The sequence below is a fragment of the Wyeomyia smithii genome, chromosome 3 (genome assembly GCF_029784165.1).
Source record: "Wyeomyia smithii strain HCP4-BCI-WySm-NY-G18 chromosome 3, ASM2978416v1, whole genome shotgun sequence".
Classification (NCBI taxonomy): Eukaryota; Metazoa; Arthropoda; class Insecta; order Diptera; family Culicidae; genus Wyeomyia; species Wyeomyia smithii.
Window position 1 is genome coordinate 193,786,085 of NC_073696.1, and position 16,198 is coordinate 193,802,282.

General features: G+C 41.0%; 3 protein-coding genes across 4 annotated transcripts in view; 1 reads left to right on the forward strand and 2 right to left on the reverse strand.

Annotated features, from left to right (window-relative positions):
* Positions 1–16,198, reverse strand: part of LOC129733232 (uncharacterized) — a 163,337-nt gene that overhangs the window by 69,163 nt on the left and 77,976 nt on the right. The gene's annotated exons all lie outside the window — the stretch shown is intronic.
* Positions 7,008–8,246, forward strand: LOC129733234 (uncharacterized). Its single transcript, XM_055694911.1, has 2 exons — positions 7,008–7,140; positions 7,202–8,246. Exons 1-2 carry the CDS (start codon positions 7,124–7,126, stop codon positions 8,181–8,183), a joined length of 999 nt encoding a protein of 332 aa, XP_055550886.1. The 5' UTR covers positions 7,008–7,123; the 3' UTR covers positions 8,184–8,246.
* On the reverse strand, positions 8,146–9,561 carry LOC129733233 (uncharacterized). The gene is made up of 2 exons (XM_055694910.1): positions 9,471–9,561; positions 8,146–9,403 (listed from the first exon to the last, which is right to left on the reverse strand). The coding sequence occupies exons 1-2, from the start codon at positions 9,491–9,493 to the stop codon at positions 8,248–8,250; spliced, it is 1,179 nt and encodes a 392-aa protein (XP_055550885.1). The 5' UTR covers positions 9,494–9,561; the 3' UTR covers positions 8,146–8,247.

The window sequence follows — 16,198 nt, forward strand, 5'->3', positions numbered from 1 at the left end:
TCAGGGAGTATGGGGTTGGTTTGAGGCAGTGACCGAAAACCACTAAAACCCCTCCAGTCTTCAGCCCAAAATACTCCCCGGGACGACCTAAGTATTGCTTCGGGGAGCGGCTTTTATGCTTTGTGCAACCTCCTGGCTCTATAAAGTCTCTTAGCTAATTAGCTAACTAACCTGGAGACTGGCAGTTAGCTAACACTCTGGCGTGTCGGTGGTCAACCTGTCGCATGCTTTGCAACTCTACGACTATTTGAGAGGCGGTTGCACAAACCGCCCTCCAGATGTTCGAGTCTTCACACATCCTCTGAACTAGGTTGTCCGGAGTAGTGTCTGGCCCGCTTTTTACCATCATGTCGCTCCGCTCACGGGCAACACGAGGACATACGAAGAAGACGTGCTCAGCTGTCTCTTATGCATCCACGCATCCATCCCGCATGCCCGAACCTGTATAGATACGTCTCACGACCCACCCGGATACCACCGGAATGAGTCGGTGCGTACATCTACCCTTCGTGGAATTGGACCATTCCTGATGCCATCTGATCATCGATAGTGATCTTCTGGTACCTCGTATGCCCCTTGTGTTACGTTGGTCGATGCATTCTACGTCCTCCCTACAGGATATGCTGATAGGCATCATGCCGGACAGGACACAGATCGCGTCGTATGAAACTGTACGGAACGCACTCGCAGCCCTCAGGCACATGGGCCTGTAGGAACTTTCCAGTTTACCACGATAACTGTTAGTACCTAGCGCTTTGGACCACACTGGGCCGACATACCTAAGTATGAACGAAACCACGCTGGCAAGAAGTTTACCCTTGCTGCCATTCACCGCTGAGCTATTCGACATCATTCGAGATAGTGCTGCAATAGCCGTTGCCTCTTGCAAGCATAGTTGACGTGACTCTTATATGTGAGCTTATCGTCAACCATAACCCCCAAGATCCTCAAAGATCGCTTTGAGGTGGTGGTGCAGTCTCCGACTCTGACCACCACCTATTGCTCTGATTTGCGGTTATTCACAACCGTGACCTCCGTCTTATGTTGCGCTAACTCCAGTTTCCTGGAGTGCATCCAGTCTTCGACCTTGCGTATACAGTGCGCGATCGATCGACTCGCCGTAGACCTCTAGCGTTATGTCGTCTGCGAAACCGACGATCACAACTCCTACAGGGAACTTGAGTTTCAACGCCCCGTCATAAATGACATTCCACAACACCGGTCCCATGATAGAACCTTGCGGAACTCCTGCGGTAATTGGGACGCACTTCTGACCCTCCTCCGTGTTGTAATCAAGTACTCGGTTCTGTAAGTAGTTTTCCAGAATCTTGTACAGCGACACTGGTTCATGAATGCTCCTTAGCGCAAGCGCTATGAAGTCTCAACTGGCTCTATGTCAAGCGTGACGATTGCGCAGTAGCGTATGCCTCTTCTGCTGGAGTGCTACCTCCGCCGTCTTGGTGACGGAGAGGATAGCATCCAGCGTGGACCTGCCCTTCCGGCAACCGAACTGGTTACTTGCCAGACCGTTTACACCCTTCGTGTACCTCACCAGTCTGTTGAGGTAATCCTCTCAAGCACCTTATTCGCAGTGTCCAGCAAGCAGATAGGCCTGTATGCCGATGGGTCCCCTGGCGGTTTCCCGGATTTCGGCAGTAAGACCAAACTCTGCCGCTTTCACCTGTCCGGGAAGAGGCAGTCATGACAGCCTGAAACAGCCTGGGGGCCTTTTAAATTGCAAGGCTCATTGCCAGGTTAGGGATGCCATCCGGTACCAGTGCCTTGCTCGCCTTTAGGGAGTTGTCGATCACGATGAGTTCCTCATTCGTAACCCTAACCTCTCCCTAAATCTCGACACGACTGTCTTCGCTCACGGATTGGATGTTCGGCACGTTGGCCGACCATCCCTGGTCTGTCTCTGAGATACTGGTTAAAAATTTATCAATAGAACAAGCTACAATCTGCTATAACTTCTTTTGGGATAATCCTGAAAATGTTTAGTCTTTGGCGAAAAAGTGTATTTTGTGTGCCCCAACAATTAGTTCGATCAACTTCTCTTGGTGGAGCCAACTGCCTCCATTGCAATCTCTTCTCTTTGCTTTTTCGAATACCTCGGCATCGAAATGCGATGTCGTCCAGCCGCGTTGGTTCTACCAATCACTTGCCGCTTCGCGTTGTTTTCTACACTACAGCAAACCGACTGGTGGTTGCTAATGGTGTAGCCATCGTCTACCCTCCAGTTCGTGATTAGTCCTGAGCTGGAGAACGTCACATCGATGATCGACTCCGCACCATGCTTGTCTTTTCTCCTCAGAAAACACTAGAGTGCAGGAGAATATCTTGCACTGCGAAAACATCTGCTCTCACAAGAGCAAATCAACGCTCATGCTAGAAGAGAGCGACAAACGATTTTTATCTGCTGAGCTTCCTGAAAGCACTGCGGTGAAATCTAAAATCTCTCTCTTGCGAGACAATGAACTATAGTGTACTTTCTCACACGTGTGGACAATAATTACACTGCAGAATTCGTTTGGTGGAATTCGTTTTCGCAGTGTAGCTACACGAGGACTACACTTTTGCTCGGTAGGTTTTTTCACTTTCCAGTGGACATTGTTGTGTATTTCTGCGTTTTCTCTGTAGAGTGATACACCCCTCTTGTTTCTATCAGATGTTGGGTGAGCTGGAAGTGTGTTTGTCTCTCTGTAAGCTGGTTGAGGCACTTTGGAATGGAGAAAGAAGGAGTGTGGTGAAAGCATTTGCTACACGCAGGCACGTACTGGAAGGGAAGTGCGTGGTGAATTTTTCTCCTCTTTTTTCACATACTGAGGAGAATGACAAGCATGCCCCGCACCACTTCTGCTAAATGTACGTTTGGTCCCAACGTTGGCCAGATCTAAGGTTCGTAGAGCGACTTCCCCTCTCAACAGCCCAAGCGCTGAAATCACCTACCACCACCAACGGCGTTAGGCCCGTTAGCACCATGGATAACTGGTCGACCATCTGAGTGAACCTTTCGGTAGACCAACGTGGTGGAGCATACACACTGCAGTAGAACACTCCGTTCAACTTGGCAACCACGTACCCTGCGTTTAAGGTGAAAACAACCTCCTGAACCGGGAACCTGCTCGTCGTCCATACGGCCGCCATACTGAATGCGAGTGAAACATGACTGGTGACAGCTGAGTCGAACAGTTTCGCAGACGAGCTACTTGTCCAAAATACAGCCGACTCACCATCTGCAATATTAAAATTGGTCAGGCGAGTAACTCGCCGCTCGCCTCGTATTTTGTAATAATCTCTATAACAAATATCCCTAAAACATTGAACGTCGATTACTCGAAATAATGTTTTTGGAGCCTGGTTCGATGGAGACAACATTGGAAACGGGACATGATGCTTGACAATTACCTAAAATCGCATCTTAAAAAAAGTTCTGCACGCTGAAAAATAAATAAAATTTTCAAAAGATCGAAAAACTCAAATCGAGAAATAAACGATCTTTTCGATTTTTCCGGCGCTGAAAAACCAATCAAAGAATCAAAAATCGGGGTGGAAAAGATCGATTTTCCACGGATCGATTCATGATCGATCAATCCTAACTCTTATGCCTGTGGTTTCGCAGCCGGCTTACCGGCTGGGCACTTGGGGCCTCCCATAAAGTGTTTGTCGTCCCGTTTTCCGGAACACACCATGCACTTTGGAGACTCCCCGCAATCCTTCGATTTATGGTTTGCATCACCGCAACGTCTGCATAACCGGCGCTTGTCGGGCCCCTTGCAGGTCCAGGACTTATGTCCTCCCTCGAAGCACCGGAAGCAAACGACCGGTTGTTGGGTTACCCAGAGAGCATACTGACCAGCCGATATTTAGCTTGCCATCCTTTAGTGCCAGGTTCGTATCTGCCGGTGCTAGTCGGAAGGTGGCCACGTGGGTCCTCGCTGGCCCCTTTCGGAGGCGGATTGACGCAGTGGCCACCTCCATACCGCACTTCTCTTTGAGGGCTTGTGCAACGTCGCACGCTTCGCTGATTTCATCCAGATTTTTAAGCTGGAGAGTTACCTCCAAGGTGAGTGCCCGAACCTGCACCTCTTTGCCAAGTACCTGCTACCGCCTTGTAGGAAGCTCCACCAACCGCTTCTTCATGTATTGTGCCGTGTCAAATAAATGTTGTGTGAACAAAAAAAACCGCTTCTTCACGTTACTGACCTGCCCCGTAGAGCAGATCGTGGCTAATGAGGGCATGAGTCTGAACCTGCTTAGATTCAGTTACCCTCTTAGTCCTCGCCCCCTTTTCGGTGGCTTCAACTCAAGCCACAAGTTCGGCGTGCACCTTTTTAAGTTCGTCGATGGTAGCCCGAAGCAGGAGGAGACCATGCTTCAGATCCCTGGACATATTGCTCTTTTTGCTTGTCCCTGCTCTTTTCGATGGCCTTGACTAGCAAGGGACCATCGAAACACGCCAGTTTCTCATCGTTCTATCGGTGTGGAAACTGGCGTGTTAACCTCTCTGCCACCGGGTTTTGCTGCATCCGTCTCCGCCTTTTTACTGCGGAGACCGCTGGATGCCACCTCGCACGAAGGGATTTTGTAGTCCCTCCACACTCGTCACTTGTTTATTACTTCCATTCATTTTTGTTTATTGGGTCTCCGTTCCAGCCGCTATCCTTGTTCATAATGGAGTAGTCGCCTATGTGGTCCCATGGTGAGCTATGCCGAAGCAGTGAGGTCATGGCTAAGGTAGGCCGCCCATAGCGCTTCATGAGCAACTATGTAGCCCCCGACCAGCGTAAGTCACGAAAGGGAATCTGGTCCTAAGACCAATTCCCACCATCTGATCCTTCTCTTGCCTGATTCCCACCAGGCAATGGACGCGGAACATTCTGGAAGACCTACCATGTTTTACGGGACGGAGGCCCCTGCATCAAATCATAAAAAAAGTTGCGACCAGTTGCCGTAATTGGGAACTTACTGGAATCGGCCCCAATGGTCGGGTTAGTGCATTTTGAACGGTGGGAGCGGCACTACTCGCTTCGTCGGAGATGCTTCCGGGTACTTGTGCGGGCTTTTGCGAGTAGTCTACTGCCAAATGTTCGACCCTCACCACCCCTAGGCGATCTCCCGCTGCTGGTCCGGGACTGTCGGGTACTGTCAGTGGTCACGCACATATTGCATGTCCTCGGCGATCGCCACGCGCCGACCCGTGGTGGCATGGAGGAAAATGGAGCAGCTGTATCGTTCTTAATAAACTAATTACACATGAAACTTAACGGAATGCATCGGGATAATGATAGAGGATGGACGTGAGACGACCGACTACGATGAACGATGAACGATGAACGATGAATACAGGGCAGAAGCAGATAAAAGGAACGATTTCCGAATATAACTAATGAGGAAAACATATCGATTCACATAATAGGTGAAGTTAAGGATGCCATCAAGCGGCTCAAGAACAACAAATCAACTAGAGAAAATAGCATCACAGAGCTTATCAAGCTGATGGTGAATAGATTGGTTTCCTGTTTGCCCCAGTCAAGATCTGGGATATAGAACAGCTACCGAAGGAGTCAAACGAGGGAATAATATATGCAATATACCAGAAGGGCGACAAGTTGGCATGTGAGAACTATCAAGCTATCGCGATTCTCAAAGCTGCCTACAAAGTGCTTTCCCAGATCATTCTTAGCCGTCTTTCGCAGCCAGTTATAAGGTTTGGGAAAAGTTATCAAGCCGGTTTTGTGGATGGGCGATCGACAACGCAATAAATTTTCGCGGAAGATCCTCCAAAAGTGTTGCAAGTGTTGTTTAAGTCCCCATACGGTTTCAAGCCGGTTTACGATAGAATTTACCGTGAAATGCTATGGAACATTATGGACGAGAATGGTTTTACTGATACTGTACAGTGCTGTGTGAAGACGTTCTTCCTGCTTCCTGGGTAATATTGCGTTGTTAAAGTTGTGATCTTCAATAAATGTAGCCAGTTCATATACTTTGCTAATGGTTAAGACTTTGTCGGAAGCACGTTCCAGATGGCTGTTGAATCAAGGATCAAGAATCTGCTTCCCGTACCAAGTGCACTATGTATAAGGATCTTGCAAAATCGGTAGTTTTCTAGGGGCACGAGCGATGGACAATGCTCGAGGAGGACTCGCAAGCGCTGGCTGTTTCCGAACGACGTGTGCTTAGGATCATCTCCGGAGGTGTATGAAACAATGGTGTATGGAGGCGAAGGGTGAACCACGAGCTGGCTCAACTCTACGACAAACCCAGTATCACTAAAGTTGTAGGGCTACAATAAACGGGCAATGTTGTAAGAATACTGGACAGCAATCCCGGTATTCGTATCAAATACGGTCGGTACAAGACGTGGACCAAGTGGATTCAGGTAGTACTAAGTAGTTAATATTTTGGTTTTATTCAATCCGTAATTCTTTTCTCTCATTCTTGTATATCTCTCTAAACATAATTGTTTACAGAGTACAGTGTTTCTGGTATTGGCTGTAATTGAACAGTTTAAAAGTTTCAAGTTATGATATAGATAGCAACTCTTTCCTCTGCAGAAATATTTTGATAAATCATTCGTAATCTTTTTCGTGTGGTTAAAAAATATACTTTACTAATATGATAGTTTAATGAATAAGTTATGTTCTTGTGTCACAGTCAAATTTATAAAAGCAACCAGAAAAACAATACTGCAACTGTTGTAAAATAATTAGTAAATAATAATAGAATTAGAGAAATAATCAAGTGAAATCTAATATCTAATCAAGTGAAATCTAATATCTAGGATATCTAGAAGGCAGAGATGAAACGTTGAGCAAACAAACAAAAATGCGAAAAACAATTGAGTTAATTATGATTGTTACCATCGTATGGAAAACGTCAGAACAGTTGTCTCAAATCAATTAACGAAGAATCGATATATTTCACAGCTCGTTTGGTTCGGATGTGATAGTAAAAATATTATTGATTCAAAAACGTTCACGTTATCATCTACAGTGTAAATCCGTGCTGCGAAGGTCATTTGCACGTTGCATTTTCAGCTCAAATCTGCTGTTTAGCTGAATCAATCGACTCTTATCATGCCGCTTATTTGCAGTTGCAATTTTGATGCAGAGCTAACATGAGAGGCGATTCAGTGTAAGTTTTGCAATAGCGGATAGCTGTATCAACCAGACATAATTCTGCGAATCTTTTACAGGCGATTCCTGCTGTTCGGTTGCTGTTGGGTCCTTGCCGCGGTACAAGCTATTACACACTACAACTGCAAAAATGATCGCCGTTTTCTTGCGTTCAATATTTGTATTGTGGAATATGTTAACTTAGACAGTGACGAGGATCATCGATTTCCAAACGTCACGCATCTGGAGTTTCGGAATGGACAGTTCAAAAGTATTGGAGTGGATTTTTTTCTCTCGATTGGTGATATGAAGCGTTTGACTTTCCGGAATGGATTTTTGAAGGATATTCGTTTCTGGTCGCCTGTACTGGAAGAACTTCGTGTGGTAAACACGGAATTAGTGGAGTTTGACGTACTAAGTGAACCTAACGACAGCTTGAAACAGCTCGCTATTCGCTCTAAGTTTTATTCGAAATGGTCTCCGCAAATGCGACTACTAAAAGCGCTGGAAGTGATCGATATTGGATACTGTAATTTTACACACCTGAATTTGGATTGGTTTACGGGTTACAGGAATCTTCGAGTACTGGATGTCTCTAAAAATCGTCTACATGCGCTGTTCAGTGGTCCACATCTGAAGCTGCAAGCTCTGGAAGAGCTTTACCTCTATGGTAATCGATTCGAATATTTGTGGCGCTTTCCGGATGCTTTTCCAAGTTTGAAGTTTGTTAGCTTGTCAGAAAATAAATGGATCTGCAGTTGGGTATCGATGGCTCGTGATGCGCTTTTCGTTCTGAATATGGTTCTAATGGATTCTGATGTCGATTGTGAACATGGATGGATTAGCATTGGAGGAATATGCTGCCGACAAACTGGATATTCAAAAACAGTGCGAACAGTAAATCGAGTGAAGGTACTGAAAGATGAAACGGTGGCGCAGAATCGACAGCTTGAGATATTACTAGGTAACGGTAGCAGAGAAGGGGTACAAATGGCGATTGGGGCGAAGGTTGATGGAAATACTGTTTTCGTTGACAAGCTAATGCCAGTAGTTTTGACATAGTATAGTTTATTCAAAGAAGTGACAAATTTTCTTAAATATAAATATTTATCTCTGTATCCTCAATCTATTTCTTGTTATTCAATCGCTCCGTCTTAGCGATCATCTCCAATCGTTCCTTCAATCTATAACGCGACACTTCCTTTTCCGATTCTCCTAAGTCTTCTCTGATACCTCGTAGCAGCTCCTGCAATGATTGAACTTTTTTCGCAAACTGTTGTTCCATCTCCGCTCTTTCCCTTGCCATTATTAACATTTCCCGTTTCAAATTTCGTATCTTTTCCTGAAACGACCGACAGGTAACGTTTCCTTTGCCTTCCCGATCCGCTGCTACCAACGATGCTGATTGAGGTTTTTCCGGCTCCATTTCCATAATACTCGCCGTCTGAGGTTGGAAATCAATTTCTATAAATTCATACTTTGCTGTAGGGGATCCCACTGTCGCCGAAACGTAACAGCAGAGACCACCTTCCTGTTGTTCGCTGCAAGCACTGTCGGCATCGAAAAGTTGAATTCCGCGATCCCAAATTTGCTGTCGAACTGCTCGAACCCAACTGCAAGTCCAGTAGTTGTCCGACAGGCGAATTCGTTCCAGTTTTGGAAAAGCTATTGGAAACCAGGGGACCTGTGACAGTTGGTTGTGATTAATCCAAAAGTTTTTCAACCGTTTCAAACGTAGATCCGAGCTTCCATCGATCCGCACGATGTGATTCCACGATAGGTCCAGGATCATCAGGTTATCCATTTGCTGGAACCAGTCGAGATTCATGTGATTCAATTGGTTTTGCGATAGGTCCACAATAGATAGGGCAAACAGGTAGCGAATTGTGTTTGGAAGGATTGATATCGGATTTCGATTTATCATTAGCGTGTTTAGGTTGTGATTTGGTATGGATGCGATCGATAGATTCTTCAGGCCCGTTTTGTCGATGCGAAGCGTGTGCAGAGTCTCGGAGCTGAAGTTGACATTGGGCACATTTCCTCTTTTCAACGTTAGAAAGTTCGTCTCGCCAAGATTTGCAAACAGTTCGCTGGAAAATTGCACTATGGAACAGTTATCCAGCACCAGCTGAAGAACGTGTTGAAACTGAGTGTCATTGTGATTCTCGGTGGGATCGATGCTGATATTGTGGATATAACAGTTTCGATCATTGTGTATTCGATCACATGGGATGAGTTTGGCCGAAATCTGCAGTAGTCCAATAAGTAGGCTCATGCAAAAACTGGTAGTAATTGGTAATAAATATTTTATTTATTTCTACTAACCACAGTGCGATCACTTATACTCACAGCGAGCGACGCCTTCCATCCATTTCGAAACTCACTCAGCAGACGTTTCGTTATAATGATTATAACCGAGGACGCCTTTGGATTGATTAGATTTCATGTGTGCTGATAAGAATTATTAAATATGCTCGTTATTTTCAATTCTAGATTGTCAAGGCGAAGATCATAAATTGATTAGAGTGAATCAGTATTACTAGTAGCAGACTTGAACTGCATTCACTGTAAGAAAATCAGAGTCGGGCTCGCTTCTTTTGTTGTTTTCTTTTTTGTGTTCATTTTTTATAAACAACTTTTCAAAAATAATTTAGAATTTTTTTGCAATCATCACAGTGATCCTTTCAACTTCCATTTTAAAAATTACTTCATGCAACTGCCAATTTTGCACAAGTTTTTCCAACATTATGGTCTGAATTGAGACCACATGTCTATCAAGTTTAAATCTTCCAATTTGGGCAATAAAAAGTCACGGATAATGGATCGATATCGTTCGCCATTGACCGTAGCATTTCGTCCAAGGTCGTCTTTACGTCCCATCGATTCCATCAGCTCAAAAGCCACACCAGTCTGTTATTTTGTTATGGTTCAATACCCAATAAAGTAAGTTCGGTGCAAAATTTGTTAATAACACCTCTAATTGTGGTTTAACGAGGTTGATTAGGACGACATTCATATAACCGTAATAAACGAAACACATTTTTCACAGAGCACGAATTTCGATAATAAATTGCTGCGATTTGCAATCAGGCGACGCTTGAACGCCATACAAGCGCTGCCAATAATGAAAAAAGTAAGGTCCGTAAAATATCACATATAGATTTTTTCCTCTCTGGTGCTCAAACGACAATTTCGGCTGGATATGTTTGAACAAATATGTCGAATTGTCATTTAAAAAAAAAATATTGTGTTTGTAATGTCTATACGCGTCGCCAGTTGCCACAGAAAGTTGTATTGGGAGTACGGTGTTTCAACATCAGGAAATAACATACACCAAAATTTGGGTTTTAATATTTCTTTATTGTTTGAGAGAAAACGAGGAAAAACAACGCACTATCAGGAAACAAGTGGGCAATATTGCTTAGAACAGGAAGTCAAACTAACGCCGACTATCTTTTTCTTATTGTCAATATAATATAATTAATTTAATCCATTCCCGACGGGTTATGCAATATGGCATCACTTGTTATTTAAACTTTGGTTTAGGTTTAACAATTATAGTTAAAAATTTGCACGATGAAACTATTCAGTATGGTTAGAGAACAGGTTGATCTTTACTATGTAATACAGTTTGTGTTAATTGTGCATATAGTTTATGAGTAATAAGAGTTTGACGTTCATTTTTTAAGGTTAAAAACTGATTTCTCTCCTCCGGGATAAGGTTAAGTATAATATGAGAAACTTGACGTAATATTTGTGCAAAAGAAATAGTGAAATGATAAAAATTACTCGCAATTTAGAACACACCAATCTCAAGCAACGCCGGGAACTGTAAAAACATATAACATCAAATTCAAGTGATGTTGAGGCCACATACTTTGTTCAGAGCAACTAATTTTGAACAGCCCTTGGATTTTGGTTTTTCCCATAACTTTTGAACCACATATCAAATTGTTATGAATTTGATTACTTGTATGTTTAACAGACAACCCATTCTTACAACTCTAGTTTTGTTCAACAAAGTCTTGTCATCTTTGAGACAATAGGCATTCATTGTTTTTACAATTAAATGCATATCGGTTGAAGTAAAAGTTCGAAATAAAAAAGGAAGCTATAGGGAAATTGGACCTTTCATTTGACACTAAGATCACAGGCAAACAGACGTGCCACTCGATGACGATCTCATCGACCAGAAAAATAACGAATATTTTGAAATTTTGCTTAGTGGGCAATAATGCCGCTAGTGTCGTTATAAGCAAGCGTACATATTCATTATCAAAGATAAAAACCGTCAGTAATGCCGCTGGTATGGATATAAGCAAGCGTTCACACACATTAGCAAAGACAAAAGCCGTTTTACGAAAATAAGTTAGTAGGCAATAAGCTCACAGGGTGGCGCATTAGTGTAACGTTTCGATTAAGGACGAAGATTTTTGAGGATCCCAAGTAACAAAAGTGATTTTATCAAGGTTTTATAGCGCTGTTTTGGCTGTATTTAACGCTATAAAACTTTGATAAAACCAATATTGTTACTAGGGATTTTTCTTTGAAGTGACACGTTTGTTTGTCTGTGCTAAGATTGTTGCATTCAGTCCAGTAACCTTTGGCAAAACGAGTGAATTTGAGAAGTCTTCGGAACACGTTTCTATTCATAACCTTTGAACCACATGTTTAATAATCATAAAATTCATTAGTTAATGATTTTGAAGACAGCCCATTCACTTGATACCAGTTCTATCCAAATCGATTGTGTAGTTTCTGAGATAATGGAGTTTTATAATTTTCACACTTTGATACCTAACAGACAAAGTTATAATCCGATTATAAAGAAATTTAATAGGGTCTAATGAGGCAACTGTATCTTTCATTTGACACTAATTTCGGTGTCAAGGTTCAGACATCTCTGAGAAAAGTGTGTGAGTTTAACCCGTAAAGACCCGGGACGGAACGTGTTTTTTTTTAAAATGCTCGTTCTCAGCACGGGAACGGCCGATTTGGGAACACTTGGAATTTTATTCAAGGGGAATAGTTGCTCTAAGTTTTAGTAAAGATGGTACCCCTCTTGACCCTCCCCGTTTTCGTGAGACGCAAATATGTCTGTGTTTTTTCTAATTTTTCAAACAGATTGAGCCAACATTGGGAATTTTCATACGTATCAATTGCTCCATGTATCAAATCATGTCAGGTAGATGAAATATGGTATGTAAGAGTGAATTTTGGAGTTTCTAAATTATTTCAGTACAAAATCACAAAACTATGTAATATCATAAAAAATCAAATAAGAAAATCGTTCTTCAAATTTTAAGCTCTACATTTTTGGATTAAGGTCTCCTGAATCAATACGCGATGAAATATTTATTTTAGCATGTAAATATTTTGAGAAAAGCGAATTTAAATTTACTAAAGTACACTAAAGTCGCTTTTTACGCGGGGGATACGTGCCGCGTAAAAAAACCACGTAAATTCCGGAATCCGCGTAAAAAAAACCATCGTTAATTTTGCATTCCGAGTGAAGGGAAACCGAAATCCGGACAAAAAAAAAATACCGCGTAAATTCCGGAATCCGCGTAAAAAAAACTGCGTAAATTCTGGAATCCGCGTAAAATAAAACGCGTAAATTCCGGAATTCGCGTAAAAAAACCGCGTGAACTCCGGAATCCGCGTAAAAAAAAAACCGCGTAAAAAGCGACCTTAATGTACGTATTTTAATGGAAACCTGATTTTCTCAGTCTCCCACAGTAGGTTTCAACTTAGCTCTTCAATTTTCAAGCTCTATATTTCTAGAGTAACGTCTTCTGAATCCAAAGATGTTGAAAGAGTTATTCTAGTATGCACAGATATAGAGAAAAACGAGTTTGAATTCACTAAAGTATGAGTTCTTATGAAAACTGGATTTTCTCCAAATCTGTGCATGCTAGAAAAAATCTTTAACCATCTTTGGATTCAGGAGACGTTACTCTTAAAATATAGAGCTTGAAAATTGAAGAGCTAAGTCGAAACCTACCGTGGGAGACTGAAAAAATCAGGTTTCCATGAAAATACGTACTTTAGTGAATTCAAACTGGTTTTTCTCAACATGTTTGCATGCTAAAATAAATATTTCATCGCGAATTGATTCAGGAGACCTTACCGCAAAAATGTACAGCTATAAATTTGAAAAACGGTTTTGTTGTTTGAATTTTTATAAAAATACGTAGTTTTGTGATTTTGTACTGAAATCATTTGGAAACTCCAAAATTCACTCTTCATCCACCTGACATGATTTGATACATGGAGCAATTGATACATATGAAAATTCTCAGTATTTTCTCAATCTGTTTGAAAAATTTGAAAAATAACACAGACATATTTGCGTCTCACTAAATCAAAATTCCAAGTGTTCCCAAATCGGCCGTTCCAGTGCTGAGCACGAGCATGTTCAAAAAACAAGTTTCGTCCCGGGTCTTTAGGGTTAAATATTGATTGGGAAATTTATAAAGTAAAAATTACAGAAATTTTAGAGACATTGCAACACCTTCCACTTCTTGAAAAATATGATTTATTTGCGGGTTTAATTTTAAATTCTCAATACTAGCCCAGAAGATAAAATATCTTGGCGTTTCAACTTAAAGACGACCTCCTACTCCTTGGTGGGACAAAGAGTGCTCTAAAATTTACGTTAAAAAATCTGACGCGTATAAGATTTTCCGAAAAAAAGGAAAGATCCCAGACTTTGTGCGATACACAAAGCTAGAATCCATGTTTAAAAACTTTAAAAACGTGGTTATTGGCGACGATTCGTTAATGAGCTTTCGAGGGAAACATCTATGAGTACTCTTTGGAACACTGCTAGAAGAATGAGACATCGAGTGATAATGAAAATGAAGAATATTCAAATCAATGGATATTAAAATTCGCGAAAAAAGTATGTCCAGATACTGTTCCTGCTCAAAAATTTAGTCGTGACGTTTTTTCTGAACGATCTACTACTATTTTCTATTACCGAACTGTCTATGGTTCTTCTTACTTGCAATAATAATGCCCCTGGTCCGGATAAAATAAAATTTTATTTACTGAAAAATCTACCTGATAATGCTAAAAAAATGTTGTTAGATTCATACAATAATTTTTTTGAACTAAACATCATTCTACATGATTGGAGACAAGTAAAGGTGATTGCTATTCAAAAACCTGGAAAACCTGCTTCTAATCATAACTCATATCGTCCAATTGCGATGCATTCCTGTATTCGTAAATTGTTTGAAAAAATGATTTTATATCGTTTAGACCATTGATTGGGTTGAAAGTAATAATTACAGTGATGATTCGCTCGTTGGATGTTCGTTAGTTGGAGGTTCGTTAGTTGGTTGTTCGCTAGTTGGGCTGTCACCCAACTAAAAAGCACTCTAATGTCAGAGTTCAACGTCATTCTATTGCATTTCAAGGGTCCGAAAAGTGAAAAAAATATTACTAAAATAAAATTATATTATTTATAGTTGTAAAAAATTTATTCAGTTACTACGCTTAATCCATTCAGCACTAATAAGTTTGTGTCTCAGCGCTATTAACTGGACACTTCATGCAAATCATCTCTGGCATAATCAATCGCGTAATTTGAAAAGTACCTACATGTTATAAATTTACAACATTTTGTGTGTAATTTAGAGGTTTAATGTTCGATTGTTTGTTCTTTCATTTCTTCAACGCCTTCACCGGAAATATCCAGCGTAGCGATCCTCCATTTTTTAGGCAAGAATCAGAGTGATGTGCTTGCGCTATATCATTTTGCTTCTAGTTGGAATTTTTGTATGAAAAAGTATTGACCAAACACATAAAATATTTACTAGCAAAGTTCATTTTCTTTGACATAGTTTTACCGCAATGCAATAGGGAAATTTTCCAAAGCAGGAAGAAAACAAACAATCGGCGCTCCCCTTTGAAAAATTTGCCCAGTTGTCAGTTCATCCAACTAGCGAACACGATTCGCTAGTTGGGTGGCAGTTGTGCTCCAACCAACGAATTTCGGCTGTAATTATCACATACCCAGTTTGGCTTCCGTAGAACTAAAGGAACAAATGATTGTCTCGCATTACTTTCAACAGAAATCCAGATTGCATTTGCTTAAAAAGAACAAATGGCTTCTGTATTCCTAGATATCAGGGGGGCATCGGATCCATTCCCAGTATGGAAAATCCCAAGCTCTACGATTATTATTCGTCACAAATATAAAAAGAGATGAAGTGATGAAAGCCACTCAGGTTTACGGTACCCCATACCGCTCCAATTAATGTCAACGATAAGCTTAACAAATCATCCCGACAATTGGCTAGACTAGACCTTTTTGTTTACCATTTAAATAAGAAAAACAGCTACTAAACGTTAATAAACTCTTGCAGTTTTCCCTGAAGATGTCACTGATCAGTGACGAAACGTCGGACAGTACAACACAAAGATAGTTCTGCTTTTTGAAAATAATTCGATCGGTGTAAGTTATAAATAATAATTTTGTTCTTTCAAAAAAATATGTACACTGTAAAAAATGTTTGGAAATTTATTTTTCTGGAATATTTTTTTCACTTTTCTTTTCTCCAAGTTCAAAACAACTTTCAATTATGTAGTTTACGTAGAAAAGGAAAACAGAAATGTAGGTTTTTTGATATATTTAATTCATAATAATATATTTGTGGTTTTTTGTTTTACTGTATATATTATTTTCGAAAGGACATTGTCGATGTCATCATACCAATCATGCAAACCATTCTGGTGTTACAATTTTTTTCTCTCTTAAGAAAATTTTGACTTTTTTCTCATTTCTTTATGATTAGGTAATCATTAATGTTAAGCTAACCTTACGCAGCTCTCATAAAAAATAATATATTTAAGGAATGAGCTTTTCGAAATGATTAATTTGTATTTTTGTTGTATTTTTTGTGTTTTTTTTGTAGTTTTTTTACTGTATCTATATATTTTTTTAAGAAAGAAAAAATAACTACCTATAACTTGCCGAAGGCGTCGCACCGAACGAACAAACTGTTCTGCCTTTAAAAATATTTGTTATCATCAATGCCATCTTTACATAAACCCTTCTCAATTAATCG

Excerpts from the sequence above, each read along its gene's own strand:
- LOC129733233 (XM_055694910.1), bottom strand. The coding sequence starts at position 9,493 with ATGGATGGAAGGCGTCGCTCGCT. Across the intron at positions 9,404-9,470 it reads GATGGAAGGCGTCGCTCGCT|TTTTTGCATGAGCCTACTTA; the intron begins GTGAGTATAAGT and ends AATTACTACCAG.